Here is a 21,255-nt window from a genome sequence, read left to right as displayed (position 1 = left end):
TGTCAAAATTCTAATTGCATCTCAGGTCAACTGTGGTTTAATAAACTAACATGTAGCTGAATGGGTTTTATAAACTTGCATAGAAATTTCCACCTTATAAATAACTAAAACTGAGGTGATTTGGAGTGTGCTGGAAAACTCTGACCTTCTGAATCCTGTCCCAGGAAGGTGCCTGGGTCTGTGTCTCACTTGCTGGTTATTCACATGTTGCTCTTTCCCTCTTGGTGCTCTACTGAAATACTCAGAAATGGAAGAATATAAGTTCACTTAACTGATTGCGTTGTGGCTTTATTTCAAGTGTAAATCTAAGTTTGAGTCATTTACAATGTAGGTGCTAATACTTAAAACCATTTTTCTGAAAAACTAAGAATAAAACCAGTTTTGTAAATATTAAAGGAAACAACTTGAAGTTTAGTGCTACGTGTATTTGCCCAGGCTTCCATTCTGAAAAACAGTGGTATGTGGTTTATGTTAACTTCTGTTTAAGTATTTCCTTTCTACTAACTTCTTCAAAATTTGAACCCAATTTTGATGATTTGGTTCAAAGCTGAAATTCAAGTGTCATGCCTTCTTAAGGCTTGTGTGTGAAACTTCTTGGGTACATCTAAATGATGTACCTGGCTGTTGACTTAGTAAAAGGTCTCTTACATTCATATTGTTTGAGACTTAAAGTTTCTTGGGCATAATGTAGATTCTGTAATAACATGGAGGCTTGTTTTTTAAACTGCTTGTTTCTAAGGGAACACACAGAAATTTTGCAAATGTCCAACTCACCTGGAGGTCTAGTCCTAGACATGATTTTCTGAAAAGCTGGAGGACCACTTAATTCTTTAACTTGCAAAGAAGATGCTGCATTTCATCAAGCATTACTTCATTCCCTTTCAGAAAGGCTCAAGTCATTGCTTTTCCTTCAGCAAAATTTGAGCCTTGTCCTGTAGGTTGGGTTCCAAGTGGCTCCTGGAGACCTCAGTGCTGTAGTTTGATCTCTTACAGGAAGAAGTGCATGCTAAAAATAAGTGCATCTGAAGTGGCTTTTTTTAGTATATTGGGAGCTTTTGCTTTGATCACTATTAAAAAATCCTTTGCTGAGAGTAGTTCACGTTCCATTCCTGTCGCTTGTCTTTTTCTGTGTTTGTGTAGATGAGACTTTGTGCTTTCATTGACACCATTCCTTCAAGAGGAATGACTTTGCCCTATTTTCTGCTTTCCTTGTTGCTTTAATTGGTGTGACTCATCTGCTCTGGCAGGGAGCAGTCCTTTCCTTGCTTCAGTTTCTGTACACAAATCCAAGTGGTTAGTAAAGTCCATGGACAATGTTGGAGTCACTCCAGTTTTTGTGCTTTCCTCTATAATTATGTTGTGATGGTCTGTGTGAAGATTCCAGTGCAAAAACCACATTGAGAAGAAAAAATACGTTGCTGTGATGGAGCACTAACCATCTGAACTCATGTTTGGAAGATGCAAGAGAAGAAACAAAGATACAGATAATTGGGGTTTGATTTATTGGTAGCTGATTGGTACCTGCAGAAAACTTCCTTTACTTCAGCCTGTGACCATGGTGGCTGCAGAGAAATTAGCAGGTTTTGGAGCTCAGTGGTAATTCCTCCCATCTCCACAATGCCTGCCATGCAATACAAACTAGAGGCACAGCTGGAACTCCTGTATTTTGGTGGTTCAGTGTTGAAGTGGGAATGTCACATGCAGTCCTTAGTGGGGAGGGCTGACATTGGGGTTTAGGTTATCAGAAGGCAGTTGGGAATGAAATTATACTTTTCTATGAGCTGTTCTTTCTCTTTTTTTCTTCTTTCTCAGAACTTGAATAGAGCCAGGAGAATATTGATGGACAAAGGAGGAGGGTTTTAAGCTTTCCAGATTTCATTTTGCATAAGTCATTGGACATACCGTATCAAAGTGAGCACCCTAAACTGCTGTAGGCCTGTCCTGAACTAAGGGCCCATTAAATCAAAAACAAGAGACAAAATACGTATTATATACATACAGAAGTGTATAGATTTACCAGATTTTCTTCCCCCTTCACCTTTTTACACCTTTCTTCTGCCTGTTTCCACCCTGTGCTTTGTTCCTCTACTTATGCCCCCCCCTTCACAGATCCCTGGAGTTTGGGGCTGGCTGCTGCCCCAGTCCCTGCTCTGTTGCTGCCCAAGCTGCTGCTGCAGGTGGATTTTTGTCCAAGGTAACCAATGTGTGTGATTCACCTGGGGCTCATTTTGGATTGTTTCAGCTGCTGATGCTGCTGTACACACTCAGTATCCCTGCCCCAAGTGCTTGGGCAGTTTTGCCTGGTTTAGGTCTTCTGTTGACGCCCTGGCAGGATACTGGATGTGTGGGAGGGTGCAGAGAGAGCATTACCTCCTTCCCCAGGTGTCTGGATGGTGACAGAAGAAATTCTGCTCTGTGAAAAAGGTGGTGAGGGGACATCCTGCCAATGGAAGCTGTCACACTTCACCTGCCTCTGTCTTGGTCCAGTTCCTGTCTAAAGCTCCTCTAGTAACAGAAAAAACTGCTGAGAGGTGCCAATACCTACCAATCCATGTTCCATGGGATTTATTTTGATTTTTATAGTAGTAAATTGAAGCACTGAGTCCTTTTTAGAAAGCAGTTGTGTTTCAAGGACCTTGGGACAAGTCTTTGCTCTGACAATTTAAAAATTTATCCTGACTTGTAAAGGATTTCCTCCTCTACAAGACAAAACCAAACTGCTATGATAGTGCTGGGTTTACTTTTTACATAGTTCAATAAACGCATTCTTTTCCTTAGCAATACTGGAGTGCAGTTCCTGCTCTTGGAGGAGCTGTGACCTTGAGAGGGGGCTGAAGAAAAAGTACTCATACTCATTCAGGACAAATGGTTGTAAGATGCAAGTGTGATCATAATTTTGAATTTCAAATTAAATGTTGCTCCAAATTCAGTGAGTTGAAGGTGTGCCTCCACTATGATTGCCTCCTTATGCATCTGTTCCACACTCATTTATTGCTTTAATTGCTGCTTGTTTTGTCTGGATGCAGAGCACTCCTGGAAACTCTTAATGTATTTTAAGGGTTGCCGTGTAGGTTAGAGCAAATTTTGCCTGAGAAATGGCTTTTTACGTGTTCTATTTTTTGTAACAGTACTCATGGTTTGTATGAGCTTGGATTTTTGGAGCAAAATGTCTGCAAGCAGAGATTTCTGAGGCCTTGTAGAAGGCATTGGATGCCTTCTGTGTTCTGTGGCAGTCATGACAGTGTATTGGTGTTCTGCAAGTTCTTCTGGGAGAAGGTTAGAAACAGGTAAAGTGTCAAGTAAAAATCACACTGGACTGTGTAGAAATCTTTCAGTACCCATGAACACACCAACAAAGCCCTGCAGAGTCAGCAGTTCATGAGTCAGCCTTCTGTGGTTTTACAGAAAGTTATTTTGGTGCTCTAATTCATTTGGCTTTACTCCTTTTGGATGGGAATAAAGGCAGGCTGCTTTCTTGAGCAAGGGACCAGAGTGCTTTGGCATATGGACAGGGAAAAAGGCTGAAACAACACTTTTGGTTTTAAATTAAGCAGTGCTGCAAGTTTTAGCCTTTTAAAACCTGTGCTGGAGCTTAAAAGCTTTAGTCTTTAAGATTAGTTGAACTGCTGATCTCTTAATTACTCTCTGGTGAACTGAACTTTGGGATGGAGACTAAACTGATTGCTGCTGGTATAAATAATGTATAAAACATTAGTTGCTAATAGTACCTGGGACTGCTAATTGGAGGAGGAGCAGCGTGATCAGGGTGAGCATCCTACATGAGAACTTGGCAGGAAAGTGATTTTGAGGAGAACACTCCATTTTGCATCTACTCATATCATTGCACAAGGTTGTATAAATTAAACTAAATCTTTGCTTTTGGTTGTCTTGACTTCTGTATACGTCTTCCTCAGTACATTTCCCCCAAATACATCTGGATTTTTTGAGGTTAGGTTCTTTTGGTTTGTTTTTGTTGCTTTAGTAGTTTGTTTATTAATTTCAATAAATCTATAAGCTGTTTTCCAGATTATGCATTTAAAACCGAAAGTGCTAAACTGTAAAAGAGGAGTGTCCTGTTTACATTGATAATTGCATGATCGATTGGGCTGAAAGGCTTTAGCCTGGCTCCCAAATGCCTTTATTTTTCAGGAGTTTGAGAAAACACCCCCTTACAGCCAGCCTAACCCTAAACCTTGCTGTGAAAAGCCTTTATCGTGGCCATCAGTGCAGGAGTCAGCAGTGATGGCTGCTCTATTCTACTTATTTATTTTATAAGGAAAATGGGGGGGAATAAGCACATAGCTGGAGAAGCCCTGCCTGGGAGTATCCTATGGTGGGTGTTTCATTCCACGCTTGACCCACTTTTCAGGCAGCTCTGCTCCTTTTCTGTTGCTGTGTTTGTCCTCGGGGAAGAGGAACACAGCCGGCTGCTGCTGGAACAGGGACAATCCCAGGGGAGGGGGTGCCACGGCTTCCTGGCAGAGAGGAGGAACGCTGGTGATGGGTTCTGATTGTCGGGTCATGAGTTTATCCAGCTTTAGCTCAGCCATCTCAAAATGTTATTGGACTGTCCCTTTCTCCTCTGGAATCTCTTTTTGAAATGTTTTGAATGCATTTAAAAATGCTGACTTCTGAAACACACTGTATTTATTCCCATGGACTTTGAAACCTCAAAGCAGCTGCTCATTATCATCTGTGGCATCAGAACCAGCCCAGAATCTGCTTTTTGGACTCTGAACGGCTCCAGCGTTGGAGACCAGTGCCAGGCAGCCCTGTAAAGCTAACCCAATTCCCTTCCCCTTGTGTTTATATCAAGGATTTTTACAGTTTTATACGGGACCACTGAAGGTCATTCTCAAGGCCACCTACAGAAAGTCTGCGCTTTCCATTTTCTGGGAATGCCCGGGAGCGCGTCCCTGCGGAGCTGAGCTCGCTGAGGCTCCCGTCCCTCGGAGCGAGCCCCGGCGCCACCGCGTGGCGCTGCCGCGCCTGGCGGCACCGGGCACCGTGACCCGCCCGGGCCGGGAGCCGCTCTGCAGTGGGCAAGGCTGACGTGCACTGCCTCTAACGGGCTGCAGGTGGGTGGCTGTTGTCATCTTATTGCAGGGGTTCCATGCTGCTGTTTCCGTACCGCAAAAGTTCCATACCTTCTTGATGTTTCTCATGGGCAATTCCTCGGAGCACTGACTCGTTCTGCTTCACAAAGCAGCCAACCAACTCCAGTTCCCCTCTCAACCAGCCACCCCACTCTTTTATAGCATCTTCTACTCATTGGTTACGCCTGTGGCCTGGTAAAGTCAGGCCTGTTCCTAATCTTTGATAATTGGCCCAGCTGCAGCTCCTTAGGGGTAAGATTACTTTCTACACTATCTTTATTTTCTTACATTCTGTTCCCCTGCAGGTCACCCTCACCCTCGGCAGCCAGAGGATCCAGGCTTGCCTCCTCCAGAGTGCTTACCAGGGCAGAACTGGTACAGAAATCACTGTTTAAATATGGGGAGGTGGAGTGAGGGTGAGATTAGGAAATAGGTGCTGCAAATAGGTTTGAGGTAGGTATTTCTATTTTCAGTCTTCCTCCTCTTCATCTTCAGTTTTTTAAACTATCTTGAATCCCCATTGTTATATAAAGGGAATGGGAGTACTGTTAGAGGAAGGAATAGAAGCTGATAAAAAAATCTCACTTGGTGTGTGTTTGACAGGATTTGGTTATTGGGTTTTGTCAGTCTATTGGTGTCTACTCTGCTCCCAGAATCCCCACCTGCCATGATGTGTCCAGCTTTGGGATCCCAATATCAGAACAATGGGGATCTGCTGGAGCAGGACCAGAGGAGGCCATGGAGATGCTCTGAGGGCTGGAGCCCCTCTGCTCTGCAGCCAGGCTGGGAGAGCTGGGGGTGCTCACCTGGAGAGGAGAAAGCTCTGGAGAGACCTGAGAGGCCAAGTCTCAGTCCAGTGCCAAAAAGGGCTACAAAAGAACTGGAGGGACCCTTGGGACAGGGGCCTGGAGTGACAGGACAAGGGGGGATGGCTTTAAACTAAGAGAGAGCAGGACTAGATTGCATGTTGGGAAGAAATTCTTGCCTGTGAGGGTGGTGAGGTCCTGGCACAGGCTGCCCAGAGAAGCTGTGGCTGCCCCATCCCTGAAGTGCTCAAGGCCAGGTTGGATGGGACCTTGAGCAATCTGGTCTAGTCCACAGCAGAGGGTTGGAGCGGATGAGCTCTAAGGTCCCTGCTGACCCAAACCATTTGAGGATTCTCTGATCTGGACTCTCACCCAAATGCTGGGCTCTGCCACCCATTCTGCATTGCTGGGCTACAGCTACTGTGAAAAGTGACACCGTCTCAAGGATGCTGCTTTAATACAAATTTTGATGAAGCGGAAATGCAATAATTAGCTTTTTATATAATTAGCTTTTTCAGACTTGTACTGAGAACAAGTACTGCTGCTGCATTGTTCCAAGACTACTTTAAAAAACAGTGGCCCAGGCCTTTGAACTCGGCAGTGTCCTTCTACCATCTCTCTCACATGAATAATTCTGATGTTTTCTGGTTTTACACTGAACCAGTCAGTTCAATTATTTTCAAACTTGATGTGTCTGCTTGTTTTAAAAAATGCTCTTCATCTTTTGTATGGATGAAGAGCATTTTTTAAGGATTATTTTTGCAGCAAGTCTCATTCTCCCCTACATGTAGATTAGGTTCTTTTTCAGATTCCATGGTCATACCTGGCTCTCTCCCTGGCTTGCTCTCCCTGGTTCAGCGAATTCAGGATGAGTTCTGTGGATTTTTTAACTTGTCGATGGAGCAAAGCTGAGCTCTTTCAAGCCTGATTGTCATTAGACTTTGACAATGCCACATCACATTTGTATTGAAAAATAATCAGTGTGTTATCTCCATAGTCTCTAAATCACCACGAGCAGCTGAAAAAAAATCCTGTTTCTCTGCCAAAGTGGAATGTGAGGTGGTCTGAAGAGTGGAGGGGATGTTAATTTTTGCCTGAAAGAAACATCCAAGAAGGGAACGTGAGGCTGTGAAGCAGATGCTGTGTCCAGGAGGCTGCTCCCTCACGTTCAGCACGTTAAACTCTCTTCTCCTGCAGCTGCATGGCTGCTCAACTGGCTGTGCCTGCAGCCCAGGGATGCTGTGAATATGTAGGTCAGGGCTCTTCTGGATCTGATTAAGCATTAAATCAAGCTCAGTTGCTCCAATCTTTTCAGGTATCTGCTTTAGTGTTAAGCTGCTCCCTTCCTCCTCCACGTTCTCAGTGGTCAAAGGCCCTTAATTGTAATTTACCCGTGGCTGATACTGGTGTCATTGTCTGCACCCAGGGGAGCAATGCTCAGCTTTAGGATTATTTGCAGTGCAATCATTACCTGTGTGCAGAACAATTGAAATTGGGCCACCTGTTTTTTAAGCAATCTTGTTTTTGCCTCGCAGCTTTAGCCAGGGATGGGGTTTGTGCCATTAACACTGACTGACCCACAGGAGCTGGGCTATCACTGCTGCAGCAGCTGCTTGCCCCAGCAGATAACGGGAAGCAGCTGGAGTGGCTGGGCAGGTTGGCTGTATGATATGTAGGGCACAGTGGGAGGTGCTGTGTGTGATTATTGCATATCTGTCACAGCCATCTGGCTCTTTTTGGGGTGTGGGGTGTTTTTGCTGTTTTAACTTTCCCAAACTTCTAATTCAACAGTAGAATTCAGAGTTCACTGAGGATGGAATTTTCTCCTTTGGAAAGCTGTAGAGAGCTGTACCAAGTATAATCAGCAGTATAATTTTGAATTAAATTTATCCACAACTATAATTAAGCATGGAATTTAGCTTTCTGCCTGTTCCTAGATTCCATTAGATTTGTCTTGTGTTGAGAGCAAACCCCATCCCCCCTTTGCTGAGCCTGATTTGCAGTCTGTGAGCTTGTGCTTGCTGGTCACGAGCCAAATCAGAAACCTTGCTCTTTGGCAACATTGGGAAAGGGGATTTAGAATTTGTAGACAGGTTTTCCACTGGCCACCTTCTCTTATTGTCTGATTCTCTAAATCAAATATATTATATTTATTTAATATAAATTAAAAATAATAATTTAAGGAAAATAAAGGCAGTGTTTTTTACTGCACTGAATGTGGTTCTCAGCACTGGAGTATGAGATGGTGTGATTGAGGACAAAAGAGGTAAATATGATGCAGGTACAATCAAAAAGTCATGTTAGATGTAGCCTGGAGGTTTCACACTTTACACATGAGATACATATAAATTAAAAGTGAAAATTAGGTCCCATTCAATGGTGAGCAAAGAGCTTATGTGGTTATCAATAGCAGGATCTCTGAGGAACTTCTGTTAGTGTCCAAGTCTGCTGCCAAGCATCACCTGGCTGCTCCCTCAGCTCTTAGAATGAGTTCCAGGGGAGCACACAGTAATCCAGGCTGGAAGGAACCACAGAGGTGACCTGGATCCACCTGCAAAGTCAGGTCAGGTTGCTCAGAGTTGTATCCAAGTCTGCTCTAACAAGCTGCTCAGCATCCTAAAGCCCCTGGAACAAGCTTCCCAAGTCAGGCAGCTGCCTCCAACAGTTCTTTGGAATTTATAGAGAGGCCTGTTCGAAGTGATATGCTCTGTAGAACTCCCAGGCTATCAGCTGAGCTCTAGGAGGTCCTTTCTGGCTGAGAATTTATTTGTATCTTCCATCTCTGCAGCGAAACAGCCCCAAAGAACAAGGTATTTAATATTGAATATTTTCTATTTGTAGTCTCACTTGTTACATGAGATAGATACTGGCACAGGTTGCCCAGAGAAGCTGTGGCTGCCCCACTCCTGGAAGTGTCCAAGGCCAGGCTTGGCTACTGAACTGAGCAAAACAAGATTCTCAACTAAGAAATTCTGAATCCTGGGAAAATACTTCATGTTAGAAGATATTTTCCAGTGGGTCTTGAAAATAAGGATTTGTTCCCTAATGTGTGGGGTGCACAGCCTGGGACTCTCTGGAACCCCAAGAGATGGGAAACTGTGACTAAGCACAGAAACATTGCTTTGGAATGGTTGGTTGGTTTCCAACATAAGGTTGGAAAACATCTCCAAGATTGCCAAGTCCAACCCTTGATTGATCAGCACCTTGTGAACGAGAGCAGAGCACTCAGTGCTATGTTCAGCTGTTTCTTGCACACCTCCAGGGACGGTGACTCCACCACTGTGCCAGTGCTTGACAACCCTTTCAGGGGAGAAATTCTTGCTGATGTCCAACCTGAACCTCCTCTGAACCTCCTGAGGCTGTAAATGATGCTGTCCTCTGCAGTGTGGTGCTGCTGCAGGTATCAGTGTGCTTATAGGCACCCTGTGTCTGCATTGGAGTGATGTGAAAACATGCTTTTTGGTTCCTAAAACATTTTTGTTTAGCATTGGGAGTAAAGCAAATGGTCAGAATCCTGCGTTGTCACTGTGTGAATACCTTGCCTGCTTGAAAGCCATTTTGCCATGGAGAGCTGACACAAAGCAGGGCTCAGCAGCAGAACATGGAGTGTGTGCTGTGACAGCGATGTGAGGGGTCATACCCTGCCCTTCCTCACAACACAAAACTCATCACATACTCTTTTTATTCCCCTGAAAACCCCGTACCTGTTGCCTTCCAGCACACACCGGTGACCTATCAGCTGTCACCCGTGCTGGGGGCAGTGCCCAGGGGGGGCTGTGCTAACACAAAGGTTTGGTGCCCAGCTCTCCTGGGCTGTGCTTGGGTGCCCAGCTCTGCTCTGCTCCTCGGCCGGGGGCTCCTTGCAGAGCTGGTGTCCGGAGATGCTTTCAAGGGCTGATCTAGAGCTGCCTGAAATTCCCGGACGCACCTAGGGCAGATGTTCTGCGAGCACCACTCGGAGCTAAATCCATTCCCGGCTCCATGAAAGCTCCCGCAATACTTCCACTGGAGGAAGGCTGTCTGATGTTGGAACAATTTTAAACTAGCCGGTTCTTCAATGTTATTTTTCGGCTAAAATGTCTTCCGCCTCTGGAGCAGCACCTGGCGATGGGATTTCACCGTGTTTACCTGCGGGAAGCCTCCACACATATTGGCAGCATCACCCCGCCTTTCTCCCCGTGAAGGAAAACCAGCACCGTGGGCGTTCTGGGGCGAGCCCGGGTTGCCCTGAATGACCGATTTCCCCACAGGACCGGCCAGCCGGGCCGCTGGAGGGCATCGAGCGGGCCCCGGCCCCGGGAGCCCCGCGCTGCCCTCAGGGCCGGCCCGGACCCGCGGGGAGGGGCCTTGGCCTCCCTCTATTGTGCGGCTTCTGGCGCGGCTCCATCGCTGCCTGAAAAACCCTCCACCGGCCGCTGCTTCCCCTCGAACTCCTTTCGGCTCCGCTCCCCGCTCCGCACCTGGCGGAAGGCGGCGCGAGTGCCGGATTTCGCCGTTTGGGAGCCGCGGCGGGGTGTTTTGCTCAGGCGTTCGCGGCGGGCAGCCCGGGCGTTGCGAGGCGGCGGGAGGCGGGTCCTTCCCCCTCCCCCGCTCGGTATAAGAGCGCCGCCGCAGTCGGGCCCGAGCGCCGCCACCGCCTCCTCACGGTCCGTGCGCGGAGCCGCCGCCGCCGCCGCCGCCTCACGGTGAGGCCCGAGCGGGCCGGGGGGGCGCGGGGGCAGCGGTAGGAGCTCCGAGCGGGCTCGCCGCGGACGGAGGGTCGGCAGGCCGTGGGGTGATGGCGGGGGCCGCGGCGGGCGGAAAGATGAGCGCTCCTGGGCCGTGCAGGATGGAGCGCCCGGGGTTCGCTGGGCCCGGGCCGTGCGGGGATGGAGCTCCCGCGGGGGCGGCGTGGGCAGCGCTGCCCGCGGGGGTGGTGAGCGAAGCCTCCGAGCAGACCGAGCCTCCCCCGGGCGGCTGTGCCTCCCGCTCCCCCTGCCCCCAGTGACCGCCGCGGCCGCGCCTCAGGTGCGGGTTCGTTACCTGGCTCCTGGTTACCGGCGCTGACGCGGGAGCGAGGGGGAAACAGCGGGCATCTATCCGGAATGGCGCTGGGAGGCGCAGCTGTAGGTGGCTGAGCTCGGCGTTTCAGGCTTAGACGAGTAAATTACTGCTGTAATTCAGGTTTGGCTTGAGCTCGGCTCCCAGCCTGTTGTGCTGTTGTCAAATAAAGCTTTTAGGACCGGTTTGCTTAGTCACCCGGTGGTGCTGCTGCCCGGGGACTGTCACCTGCCGGAGCTGTACTGCAGCTTGCTAAAAATTAGTTCTGTTTTTTTCTTGTTTTCTAGGAAATCGAGTTCAGTGGTGTTAAAAAAAAAAGAAATTTGGATGAAATTCTGATGTGTTGTCAATGATAAGGCAGTAGTTTAACTTCATTCTGCCTATTTCAGACCGTCAGCAATAACTGAAGGTGTTGTTAGAAGCAGGTTTGGGTGATAGGAGGGGAATATCCTTGCTGGGGCTCCCCTGGCTAAGGCATCATCCCTGCGTGGCTCTGCTGTGCAGCATTATGTAAGCTCAGGCTTGGGGAGGCTGGCGATGGAGCTGGGTTTGTTCTGGAGTGCTCCCAGGCAGTCACTGCAAGAACAGATGCATTAAATTTAAAATGTGTGCCTACAGCGCTTTTCCCAAACATCATTCAAACTGCTAACGCAGAAAGAACTGTGCTGTAGTCCAGATTCTGTGTGTGTGTGTGTGTGTATATATATATGCACACACTTGTACCTTTGGAACAGTCATGACTGTGTTCCTCCAGAACACCCATCTTAATTAGGAGTAGCACTGTCATATAGGGTTACCTTGCTGTGTAAACATTAACTGGCTGCTCACTGCCAAATGGAAATTAAAGCAATGAGGACTCGGGCTGGTGTGAGCTGCTTAATAACACGTGTTGGCCGAGCCTGCCGTGGCCTGGGTTTGCACGGGGCTGTCAGGCTCAGCCACGCTACACCGATGAGCTTTCAGAAAGAGGTAATGCAAGTTTGCTTCAAGTGGTCCGGTTAATTAACTGTTGATAGCTCAGGTACTACTATGAGGAACTAGTGGGTGAAGCTGGTAAGTTTGGTTTGGTAGGCAGTTTAATTGTAATTGAAATTCTTTGTTCCCAGAGCTGTTCGCAGTAGTTGCCGGCTGTGCAAACACATGCTTCAGTGATCTTGAAGCAGGTAACTCGAGGACCAGAAAAGAAAGGAAACTGTTGCAATGGTTTGCTGCTAACAAATATTTTGTGTGGTAAAGAAACTTACAGCACATCCTACTAGCTGGTTGAGAACAAATTTATAAAATTTACGTGGCCAGACAGTTGTGTTTATAGTGTCCTTTGGTTGGCTCAAGTGCACTGATACCCCACAGTTTGTGGGGTTTCAGCCAGAAGCTGTAATCTCCTGTTGCCGTGTCATGTGCTTTACTTCTGGGTTTCAGTTGTGACATATCTGGAATGATGCTTTTTTGTAGAATTTGATTGTGTTTTTGCTAATGCCATTTTTCAAGCCTACTGCCTCTTTGTTGTAGATCTTACTACAGTTTGTTTGAGGAACTTTGTTAAAATACATGGTTGCCTCAGATGCTAACAAAGTACTGGTCTTGCTTCCTGCTTTGCAAGGACAGTAGTGAGTGCTGACAGCCTTCCTTGTAGGAGTTTATTGCTTTTTAATCTCTTCAGAAAACCAAACACTTTTTTGGAGGAAAGCCTTTGATCCTGGGTAACCTGGTCTGTTTAACTCTGTTTGGAGCAAGGGAGGCTGGACTAGGCTGTCTAGAGGAATTCCTCCCAACCTCAGTGTATGATTCTGTTCCAGAGGCTATCATTTGAAAACTGCTTTTGAGATCTGGCATTGTTTGGGCAGTTGAAGTGAGTAGCACTTGTTTGGATTTGAAGGCAAATGGTGTTTTGGAAGTGTTGAAGTTTTTTTTAAGAGAAAGATAGATAGCTGCAGTGTTATACTGGAAAAACAAGCACTATTGACTAATCTGTGTATTTTATGCTTTCAAGTTAAGAAAAAAAAAAGCTCATGAGTTTGTGTTAGACTTCAGTCAATCCTTGTTTCTTAAACATGAGGATTAATGAATTTAGGGCTGTTGATTCAAGGAGTGAATAATCTGAGTGCACCTTAAGTGGCATTAGGCTATCTGCTGTTGGGAAGAAACAATTCCAGCAGTAAAGGTGATGCACATCTTTGAGTCAGCTGAACATGTAACATCTGAATATTGTGTGGAAATAACTGTCCTTGTCTTGTAGATGCCTTCAATTAAACTGCAGAGCTCAGATGGAGAAATCTTCGAAGTTGATGTGGAAATTGCAAAACAGTCTGTGACTATAAAGACCATGCTGGAAGGTAAGAGTGTGAGACCCTGAGGAAGCCTCTTGGACAGGAATTGAGACAAGCTGGTGCTGTGCTGAAAAAGGATTCCCAGGTCTATGGAGCAGCTTGCTGTCTCCTGCCTGAACAGCTGTAACTCCTGCTATTGTAGCTGAAACTGTTCAGGGTGGATGTGCTCTTGTAAAAAGCCCTGGTGAAGAGCATTTGTAGGGAGGTCAGTAAAATACAAGCAGCCCACTGCCTTGCCTACAGTCTGCTTCAGTTTTGTGAGAGTTAAGCAAACAGAACGTTAATAATATTTAAAACTTCAGTTTATTTAATCACATAAACCAGTCTTAGAATGTAAATATCACTTGTATGGAGTGGGAGATAATAAATCAATGCAATAAAGAGCTGAAGTTAAACCTGTATTGTGAGCTGGTGAATGCTGTTAAATTATTTGGGATAAATACTTAGGTCTGATCTCCTGCTGACATAAATTTGAAACAAAAGAACTCGTGGCGGGGGAGGGGAGATCTGCCAGATGGCTGGGATACAGAGCAAACTGTCTAATCCCTCCAGTGCAAATCCTCATTGTTTACTGGTGGTTTTTTCTAGTTTTGGGATGTATTCATGAATTAACTTAGGAACAATTATTTCTGTACTTGTAGTTAATATTATGCTCTTGCATGTAAATGTTTGGTTGTGATACCTTATGAGAACGATAAAAATAAGGTTGAATGTCAGGCATTGAATGCTTCTATTCTGTTAATAAGATGCTGTTGAGCATGGCTGGCAACACAAACAGGAAATGGAATGCATTAGGGTGCACAATTCTCAGTTTTCTCCTGCAGGAGTTGTGCCAGTGTTGGTGTTTAGTGACCCTCAGCTGGAGATAGAGGGAAGTTATTCATGGGAAGTGTGTAAGCTGGGCACCATAAACTTGCCTCTTTCTAACCTGGGAGAGAACCAGTCTGCTAGCACAGGTGAAATGCATTTTCAGTGCAGCTGGCTGAGCATCAGGTGATGTTTTGTGTGTTGGGTGCTGCAGCTGAGCGAGGAGGAGCTGAAAGTTTTGGTTGTACTGAGCATCATGGGACCCCCACTGAAATATCAATTTTCTGCTAACAGATAAAATTGCTGGTTCAGATGTGATGGTGACAAGTCAACCAGAGTTGATTAAAGTTCAGATATTGCTTGAATTATTTCAGTATCTTTTAATGGCAGTGTTTCAGTTCTGAATCTGTGGAGTAATTTCAAACAAAAAAGCAGTGTTAATTAGCATCCCACTGATAACAACAGTAGCAGATTTGTCTAAATACAGAAGTACATGATTTTTATCACGTACCAATTTGAGGCGTGATGATGGTCATATGTTCTTGAAAATTAGGTTCCTTGGTGATGTAGAATTGGCTCATCTGTGCGTGTAATGAGTGAAGGTCTGCATTGTTAGTCAATTACATAACTAATTCCAAGATGTCTTTGACAGCTAGGGTGTCATCCAACTGTTAGCATTTGGGTAATAAAAAAAGCACATTCTTTAATCAAAGATGGCTAATGTGATATTTGTTCTGTGTATCAAGTTGAAACTTTAATTATATTTTTCTCCTTATTTTTACATTGATTCCTTGATCATATCAAGGAGACAAATCCAAATCTCTCTGGAGTGTGCTGACAAGCTTTTAAAACAAGGAGTGTTGGAAACATGCTTTATAAATGCTTTTTTTGATGGAAGGATTTGTGCTGCTGTCTTACCATGTGAACTTCTTCAGCTGGTACAGGATCAATACGAGTGATTCAGAGCCTGGGAGCAGCACTTCTGTGGCTACAGTATTTCCTGCTCATGCAGAGAACAACATGCTGTGTCTATTTACCACAGTAGATTTGAATTCTTATTTAATCATTAATGGAATGGGAGCCCTCTGTTAGAACTTGTGGGTTGAAACTGTGTAAGTGGTAAAAGTACACAAATGTTTGTCAGATTGTTCAGCATCTGAGTTCAGATTCAGAACACTGAGTTAGCAAATGACAGCTTAGCTGATGGTTTGTAGATACTGTCATTTGATGAGGCAGCCTTATCAGCCACTTAACCTCAACTTGGTACAACCTAGGATGTGTAATGCAGCCATGGCTCCACACAGCCTTCCTTACTTCACAGTTTAGAGGTCCTTTGTTACCAATCTTCAGTCTCAGTGTTGTCAAAATAGAGAAGAACTAATGAAGCATCCCAGTTCAGTAAATGGTTTTGTCTGCCAATTGCTCAGTCCTCTTTCCATTTTTAGATTTGGGAATGGATGATGAAGGTGATGATGACCCAGTCCCTCTTCCAAATGTTAATGCAGCCATCTTAAAAAAGGTAAGATGGTGAAAACTGTTGTGCTCCATGGCAGTAAAGAAATGTGAAATTCATCTTGGAGTTGGGTATTATGAGCTGCTAGTTAAAAAATATTTATGTGCTACAAGCTTAACCAAATCAAGGTGCATGAACATGGGTGTGTGGGCTGAGGCTGGCAGGTGGGTGATGGCAGAGTACCTGCAGGGGTGACTGGAACAGCAGCTGTAAGGCAGACAGGCTTCCTAAGTGGTACTGGGCATCTCTGCCCACTGGGACTTCATGGTGTTAAAGCACTGGTTTTAATTGGATTCTGTGAACTGATGTGGCTGTTCATGAGATGCAAATGTTTGGAGAAGGGATTAAGGGACAGGCAGTGGTGAGAGTGGCAGTCACTGTGTCTGGGTGGCAGTGACAGTGCTTAAGAGACACTGTGTGCCCTTGGTGGTATTAAATTCATTAACAGACCATGGTCACTGGGTCAAGGGAGAAAAGTGTAGTTGTGTGGTGTCCAAGATTCTTTATGCTTTCAAATAGAAAGCATAGTGCCAAAGTAAGCACCAAACTACTGTGCCTGTTTTGGGGTAAATACAGGGTTAGGAATTGTTTCCCAGTGAACAGACACATAAATAACTTAAATTTGTGAAGTCTCTTGGGTTGGTGAAATGGAACAGGATTTTGCTTGCAGTAGATCCCTGCTTCTTTTATATGTCTGAGTCATGAGATTGCATGTTCCCAAACTAAAAAAAAGAAAACCAACAAAACAAACCCCAAACCAACACTGATGGCAAACTTGCTGGCTGAACTTTGTACTGGGGTGAATGTGACCTGCTGGTAGCTATTACCACTCTGCTCTCTTCCCCTGTATAGTGTCTGCTTAATACAAAGTATGTTTCTGCAAACAGATTAAATGCAGCAAAACGAGGTTTAGGTTTTCTTTGTACAGCCCATGTATGTTAGCACAGGGACTAATAATTTCATAGCACCAGCAGCTGGCTTTTAAGATTAAGTAATTAACATGCTGCTAAGTCAGTTGGGACTTCTGAAAGCTGTTGTATTCTGGGATTGGGGATCTATTGTTCTAATTTATTCCAAAATGAAGTTAAGTTATAGTTGGGGTTTCATGGAAGAATCACTTGGATAAAACTTTAATATTGAAACCATAATTAGGTGATTCAGTGGTGCACCCATCACAAGGATGATCCACCTCCTCCTGAGGATGATGAGAACAAAGAAAAGAGAACAGATGACATCCCTGTGTGGGATCAAGAGTTTCTGAAAGTAGACCAAGGAACACTTTTTGAACTTATCCTGGTGAGTGTCCTCAAGAAGGGCAAAGCCTGTGCCTGTGAAGTGATGTTATGCACTTGAGAAATAAAGCCTTTATGCTTCTTGAGTTACTTTTTCATTGGAAAGGGGGGATCTGGGGAGGGCAGGTGGTTCTGGTGAGTATTGGCTGAAATTGGTGAGGATGTTGGAGTGCTTTTAGCCTAATGCTAGTATATATACCATACTCACTCATCAATCAAAATTCTTTACTAAATAGCACTGTCTTTTATTCTTGTTGTTTTCAAGTCCAAGTTGAGGGCTTATTGCTAGTTACAGAGTTCTGGAGATCTGCATAAAAATGAAAATCTGACTTTGACTGTTAAATTTGTACTGTGTATGGACTGTGAGCCAACATTACCTGCCTTGGCTAGTTAACAGTACTGCAACACTGAAGATCTTGGATGTTTGCAGACTTCTGAAAGCTATTTGTAAAGGGTGGAGCAGGAGGAGTGTTTTTCATGGTAAAAATGACTACCTTCTATTTAGCAAGCAAGTTTTAGGTACTGTCCTGAAGGTTTTAGCTAGAAGCTTCTTAAAGTGGGGATGATCTGTTTGCATACAGTATTCTAAAATTTCAGTGTAAACTTAACTTCTGTAGTGCATCTACAGACACAGAATATTGATATGGAGGCTTTAAATCTGAAAACTCTTTCACAGGCTGCAAATTATTTGGACATCAAAGGTTTGCTGGATGTCACTTGCAAGACAGTGGCAAACATGATCAAGGGTAAAACTCCAGAAGAAATTCGCAAGACATTCAATATTAAGAATGACTTCACTGAAGAGGAGGAAGCACAGGTACTTGGTCTGGGTTTAATTATAATTGAGATGGCTGTTTGTGCTGAATTACTGGGTGGTGCTTCATAACTCGATTTGTGATGCAGCAGACTTGTTACCAATCAATGTAAACTAATGCATCAGCTCCTCATAATTGGGGTGCTAGCAGAAGACTTTTTGCTGTCTACCGTGCTTGCAGCCCATTTGACCTGAAAAGGTCAAAACAAAATGTATTGATTTTTCTAACTCCAGCATATTTAATAAGAAAGCAGGTAGGATTGTTTGTGGCAGTCTTAGTTGGTTTGGGGCAGTCATGGGAATGCTGAAAATGTATTGCTGCATGTGGCTGGAGAGGTAAGTTTGGGTTCTCTAAGTAACAAACTCATTGGTCTTTAAACTTGACCAACAAACCAATTGCAAAATGGCAGAGTTGGGGAAAAAGCAGAACATGATGCTTGGTTTCAGTACAGAGCAATGAGTTGTAGATTTTTGAGGGTATTTTTCAATGCTGTGTTATAAACAGCTTAGACTTCAGATATTCCATTTGCTTTGTTTGGTCAGAAAATTTCAGATTTGATCAAACCTAGGCATGAAAAATCTGGCTTACACTGATAAACAGGCCAGTTTGGAAGACAGATTTTATAATTGCAAAATCTGTGTGAAAAACATAAAGCTGCTCCAAGTCTGTCTCTGTGCAGTAAATAATCCTGAATACTTGTGGGTATTTACAGCCAAAGGCTTAGAATTTCACTGCAACATACTGACAGTTAAACTGCTCTTGCAGGTACGTAAAGAGAACCAGTGGTGTGAAGAGAAATGAAGTTTTGTGCCTGACACTCGAACACTGTAAGGATTGTTCCAAATACTAGTTGCACTGCCCTGTTCATAATTGTTAATATTAGACAAATGCAGCAGCAAATGAAGTTGTGTTAGCAGGATGTTGTTCCCTTTGCATGTGTAGTGTTTTTTTGAGTACAGATCTAGATCTCTGAGTTTTTACTAGTGTAATTGGATGTCTTTTTACTTTGCAATGAATAAAACTGAACTAAGTGTGGATTCTGTATGGGAAGTAGCACTTAAGGTTGTCATTTTCATTACACTTTTAAACTTTTGAAGTCCAGATGTAGTGCTGAGGATTGACTCTGTTGTAAATAAAAACATCTATAACTTCTTCCTCAAGAAGAGCAAAACACATGTATTTACAGGGTATTGATAACGTCAGAAAGAAAAACAAACTAGAATGTGTCTTGGGGAACTAGATAATACAAAAAAGTTACTGGATTTCTTACAAAAGCATTGTGGAAAAAAGTTAAGTGTTACTTAAAGCTATATAATTTTCAAGATGGTTCTTGTCCTGCATTTAAAAAAAATTAAATATTTGACCACTTTCTTGTCCTTTTAGTCTTGCCTTATAGACTAGTGAAAATGTGATTTAGAACTAAACAAGCTCCTGACAGTTAAATTTGAATACTTCAGCCATGTCTTGAAGACCTGCCTCTAGGTGATAGCAAATAAAGTGTGTTGCTTTATGCACAGGATGGGTGTGTTTTTATACATATTACTGTTTAAAGTGGAATCCAGATTTGACCAAAAATGACTGACATTACCAAAGTTAATATTATTGACCTGTGCATGCCATTAGTGGCTGATTTTTAGGCAGTTTTAAAGACCCTTGTGATGTAGCTCTTGGAAACATGGTTTCATGTGTCCACAGGAAATCTTTTGCCTCTGTATGTGATACTTCAGCTTGTAGAGACTTAATTATTGCATACAAAGCTAATGCAATATCAAGCTTAACTTCTTTGGACAAAGCCACTTGCAACTAGTTAAACAGTAACTGGTTTTCTGATTTTTTTTTTTTTACAGTTCCCTTATAGGGAGTAGGGGATGGTTGTGTGGTAGATCTTTGAGGTGTGCTCTTAGCTTGTATTGCATTCCATTCTCTGTATAAACCTTAGAGTAGAATGAACCTTAATAAACATACTTATCTCACTTGAAATATTGGTGTTTCACTTCTGAATTAATAAAGGGCTTTTAAAATTTTGTTTGCAAATGGTTCTAGTTATTTGGAACTAGACAGTTCTACTATCACTTATTACTGAGTGTAGAAATAATAGCACTGAGGCAGTGGTTAATTGAAATAAAACAGATGTAAAAATGAGTAATGCAGGGTGCCAGACAGACACAGTGGGCAGCTTTGAGATGAAGTTGGGTGATGGTTAAATATCCAGAGAAATATTTTTTGATGGCTTAGCAAGATTGCCTACATTTTGGATGTAACCATTACGAAAGCATTCAGAATATGCTCTAAAGCATCATTCAAACCCATGCTTTGGGTAGAACTGTTCCTCACATCTGGTTTCTCAGGAGGTTGTGGGGCCTGCCTTTGTGCTGCTGTGCATTATATTGGGTGTATTAGACGTTGTCAGTGGGCATAAAATACTGCACTGCTGCACTTGGACATGCTGAAGCCTTTCCAGCAGCCTGCATTGCAAACAATGCACCTCAGTTTAAAAGTGCTACTAGAGGAAAATGTGATGTCCTTTCTGTGGCTATGTTTGTAGTTAACGTTCAGAAGCCTGGTGTAATTGTGTTTGGTGGCAGCAGCCTGTGTAAATTCCCTTGGGTGCTTGTCACGAGCCCAGTGTCAATGTTTGTCAGCCTTGCAGGATGCCTCATGCTGCTTCAGGGTGAGGGAGGGACAAAGACACAGTTTATCTTCCTCACTGCACTGCTCCAACTGTGCTGTGCCTGCATAACCACACCTGGCATAAAACTTGGTAGTTGTGAGAGCAGCTGGCCCAAACCTGAGCTGTGCTGGGCAGGTGTGCAGTGCTGCAGCCTGCGCTGAAGCCCCAGGTTGTGACACTTGGCTGTTGGCACTGAGGTACCTGTGGCGGTGCAGGGAGGGGCTGGTCTGTGCTCAAGGCATTGTGCAGCTCTGGCAGATCTGTAATACTCTCACTAGTCTTGGTAGTTAGGATTGCATACAACTTACATTCTCTAATTGAAATTCCCCTGCAGTACTGACTCAGACTTCAGCCAGATTCAAATTCTGTAGCTGCCTGGCAGGGATGTCAGCAGGAAAAGACTGGTTTTTTGAATCTCTCAGTTGTCTTACCCACTCCAGTAATACTAGTGCTCAGCTGTAGAGAAAGACACTGGGGAGGTGCTGAGAGTTTGGGCTGTCCTGTGGCTGCTGCCTGTGTTCCATACTTCAGCTGAACCTGCTCCTTGCTGCTCTAACAGGCACTGGCTGTGTACCCTGAGAGACTGATTTCCCACTGTTAACCTTTCTGTTGCTGTTTAACTTGTATTAAAGCTTTTTTTTTTTTCCCCTAACTTTTTTTTTTTTAAGTCAGTGCATGATCAGGGATCAGGCCTTTCTTGGATAAAGGGATTGAGTGTTGGGGGTAGGGAGAGGCAAGGCTGGGTGTCAGTAGGAAGTGTAGGAAAAAAGTATTTTCTTTGTACCCTTGGCTTAGTATTTCATTCTTACCCATTGAAGGCTATTGGCAGTTATTCTAAAAACTATTCAAACATACAAATGCTGAAGGGAAAAAACAAAAGCAAGCAGG

At 44.2% G+C, this 21,255-nt stretch overlaps 1 protein-coding gene across 1 annotated transcript; it reads left to right on the top strand.

The window, feature by feature from the left end:
- Positions 1-10,462: 10,462 nt before the first annotated feature.
- On the top strand, positions 10,463-19,725 carry SKP1 (S-phase kinase associated protein 1). The gene is made up of 6 exons (XM_030957197.1): positions 10,463-10,587; positions 13,179-13,275; positions 15,522-15,595; positions 16,742-16,885; positions 17,558-17,698; positions 18,462-19,725. Exons 2-6 carry the CDS (start codon positions 13,179-13,181, stop codon positions 18,495-18,497), a joined length of 492 nt encoding a protein of 163 aa, XP_030813057.1. The 5' UTR covers positions 10,463-10,587; the 3' UTR covers positions 18,498-19,725.
- Positions 19,726-21,255: the final 1,530 nt, after the last annotated feature.

This window comes from Camarhynchus parvulus, chromosome 13 (assembly GCF_901933205.1).
Source record: "Camarhynchus parvulus chromosome 13, STF_HiC, whole genome shotgun sequence".
Classification (NCBI taxonomy): domain Eukaryota; kingdom Metazoa; phylum Chordata; class Aves; order Passeriformes; family Thraupidae; genus Camarhynchus; species Camarhynchus parvulus.
This window is presented reverse-complemented; position numbering and strand designations above follow the sequence as displayed.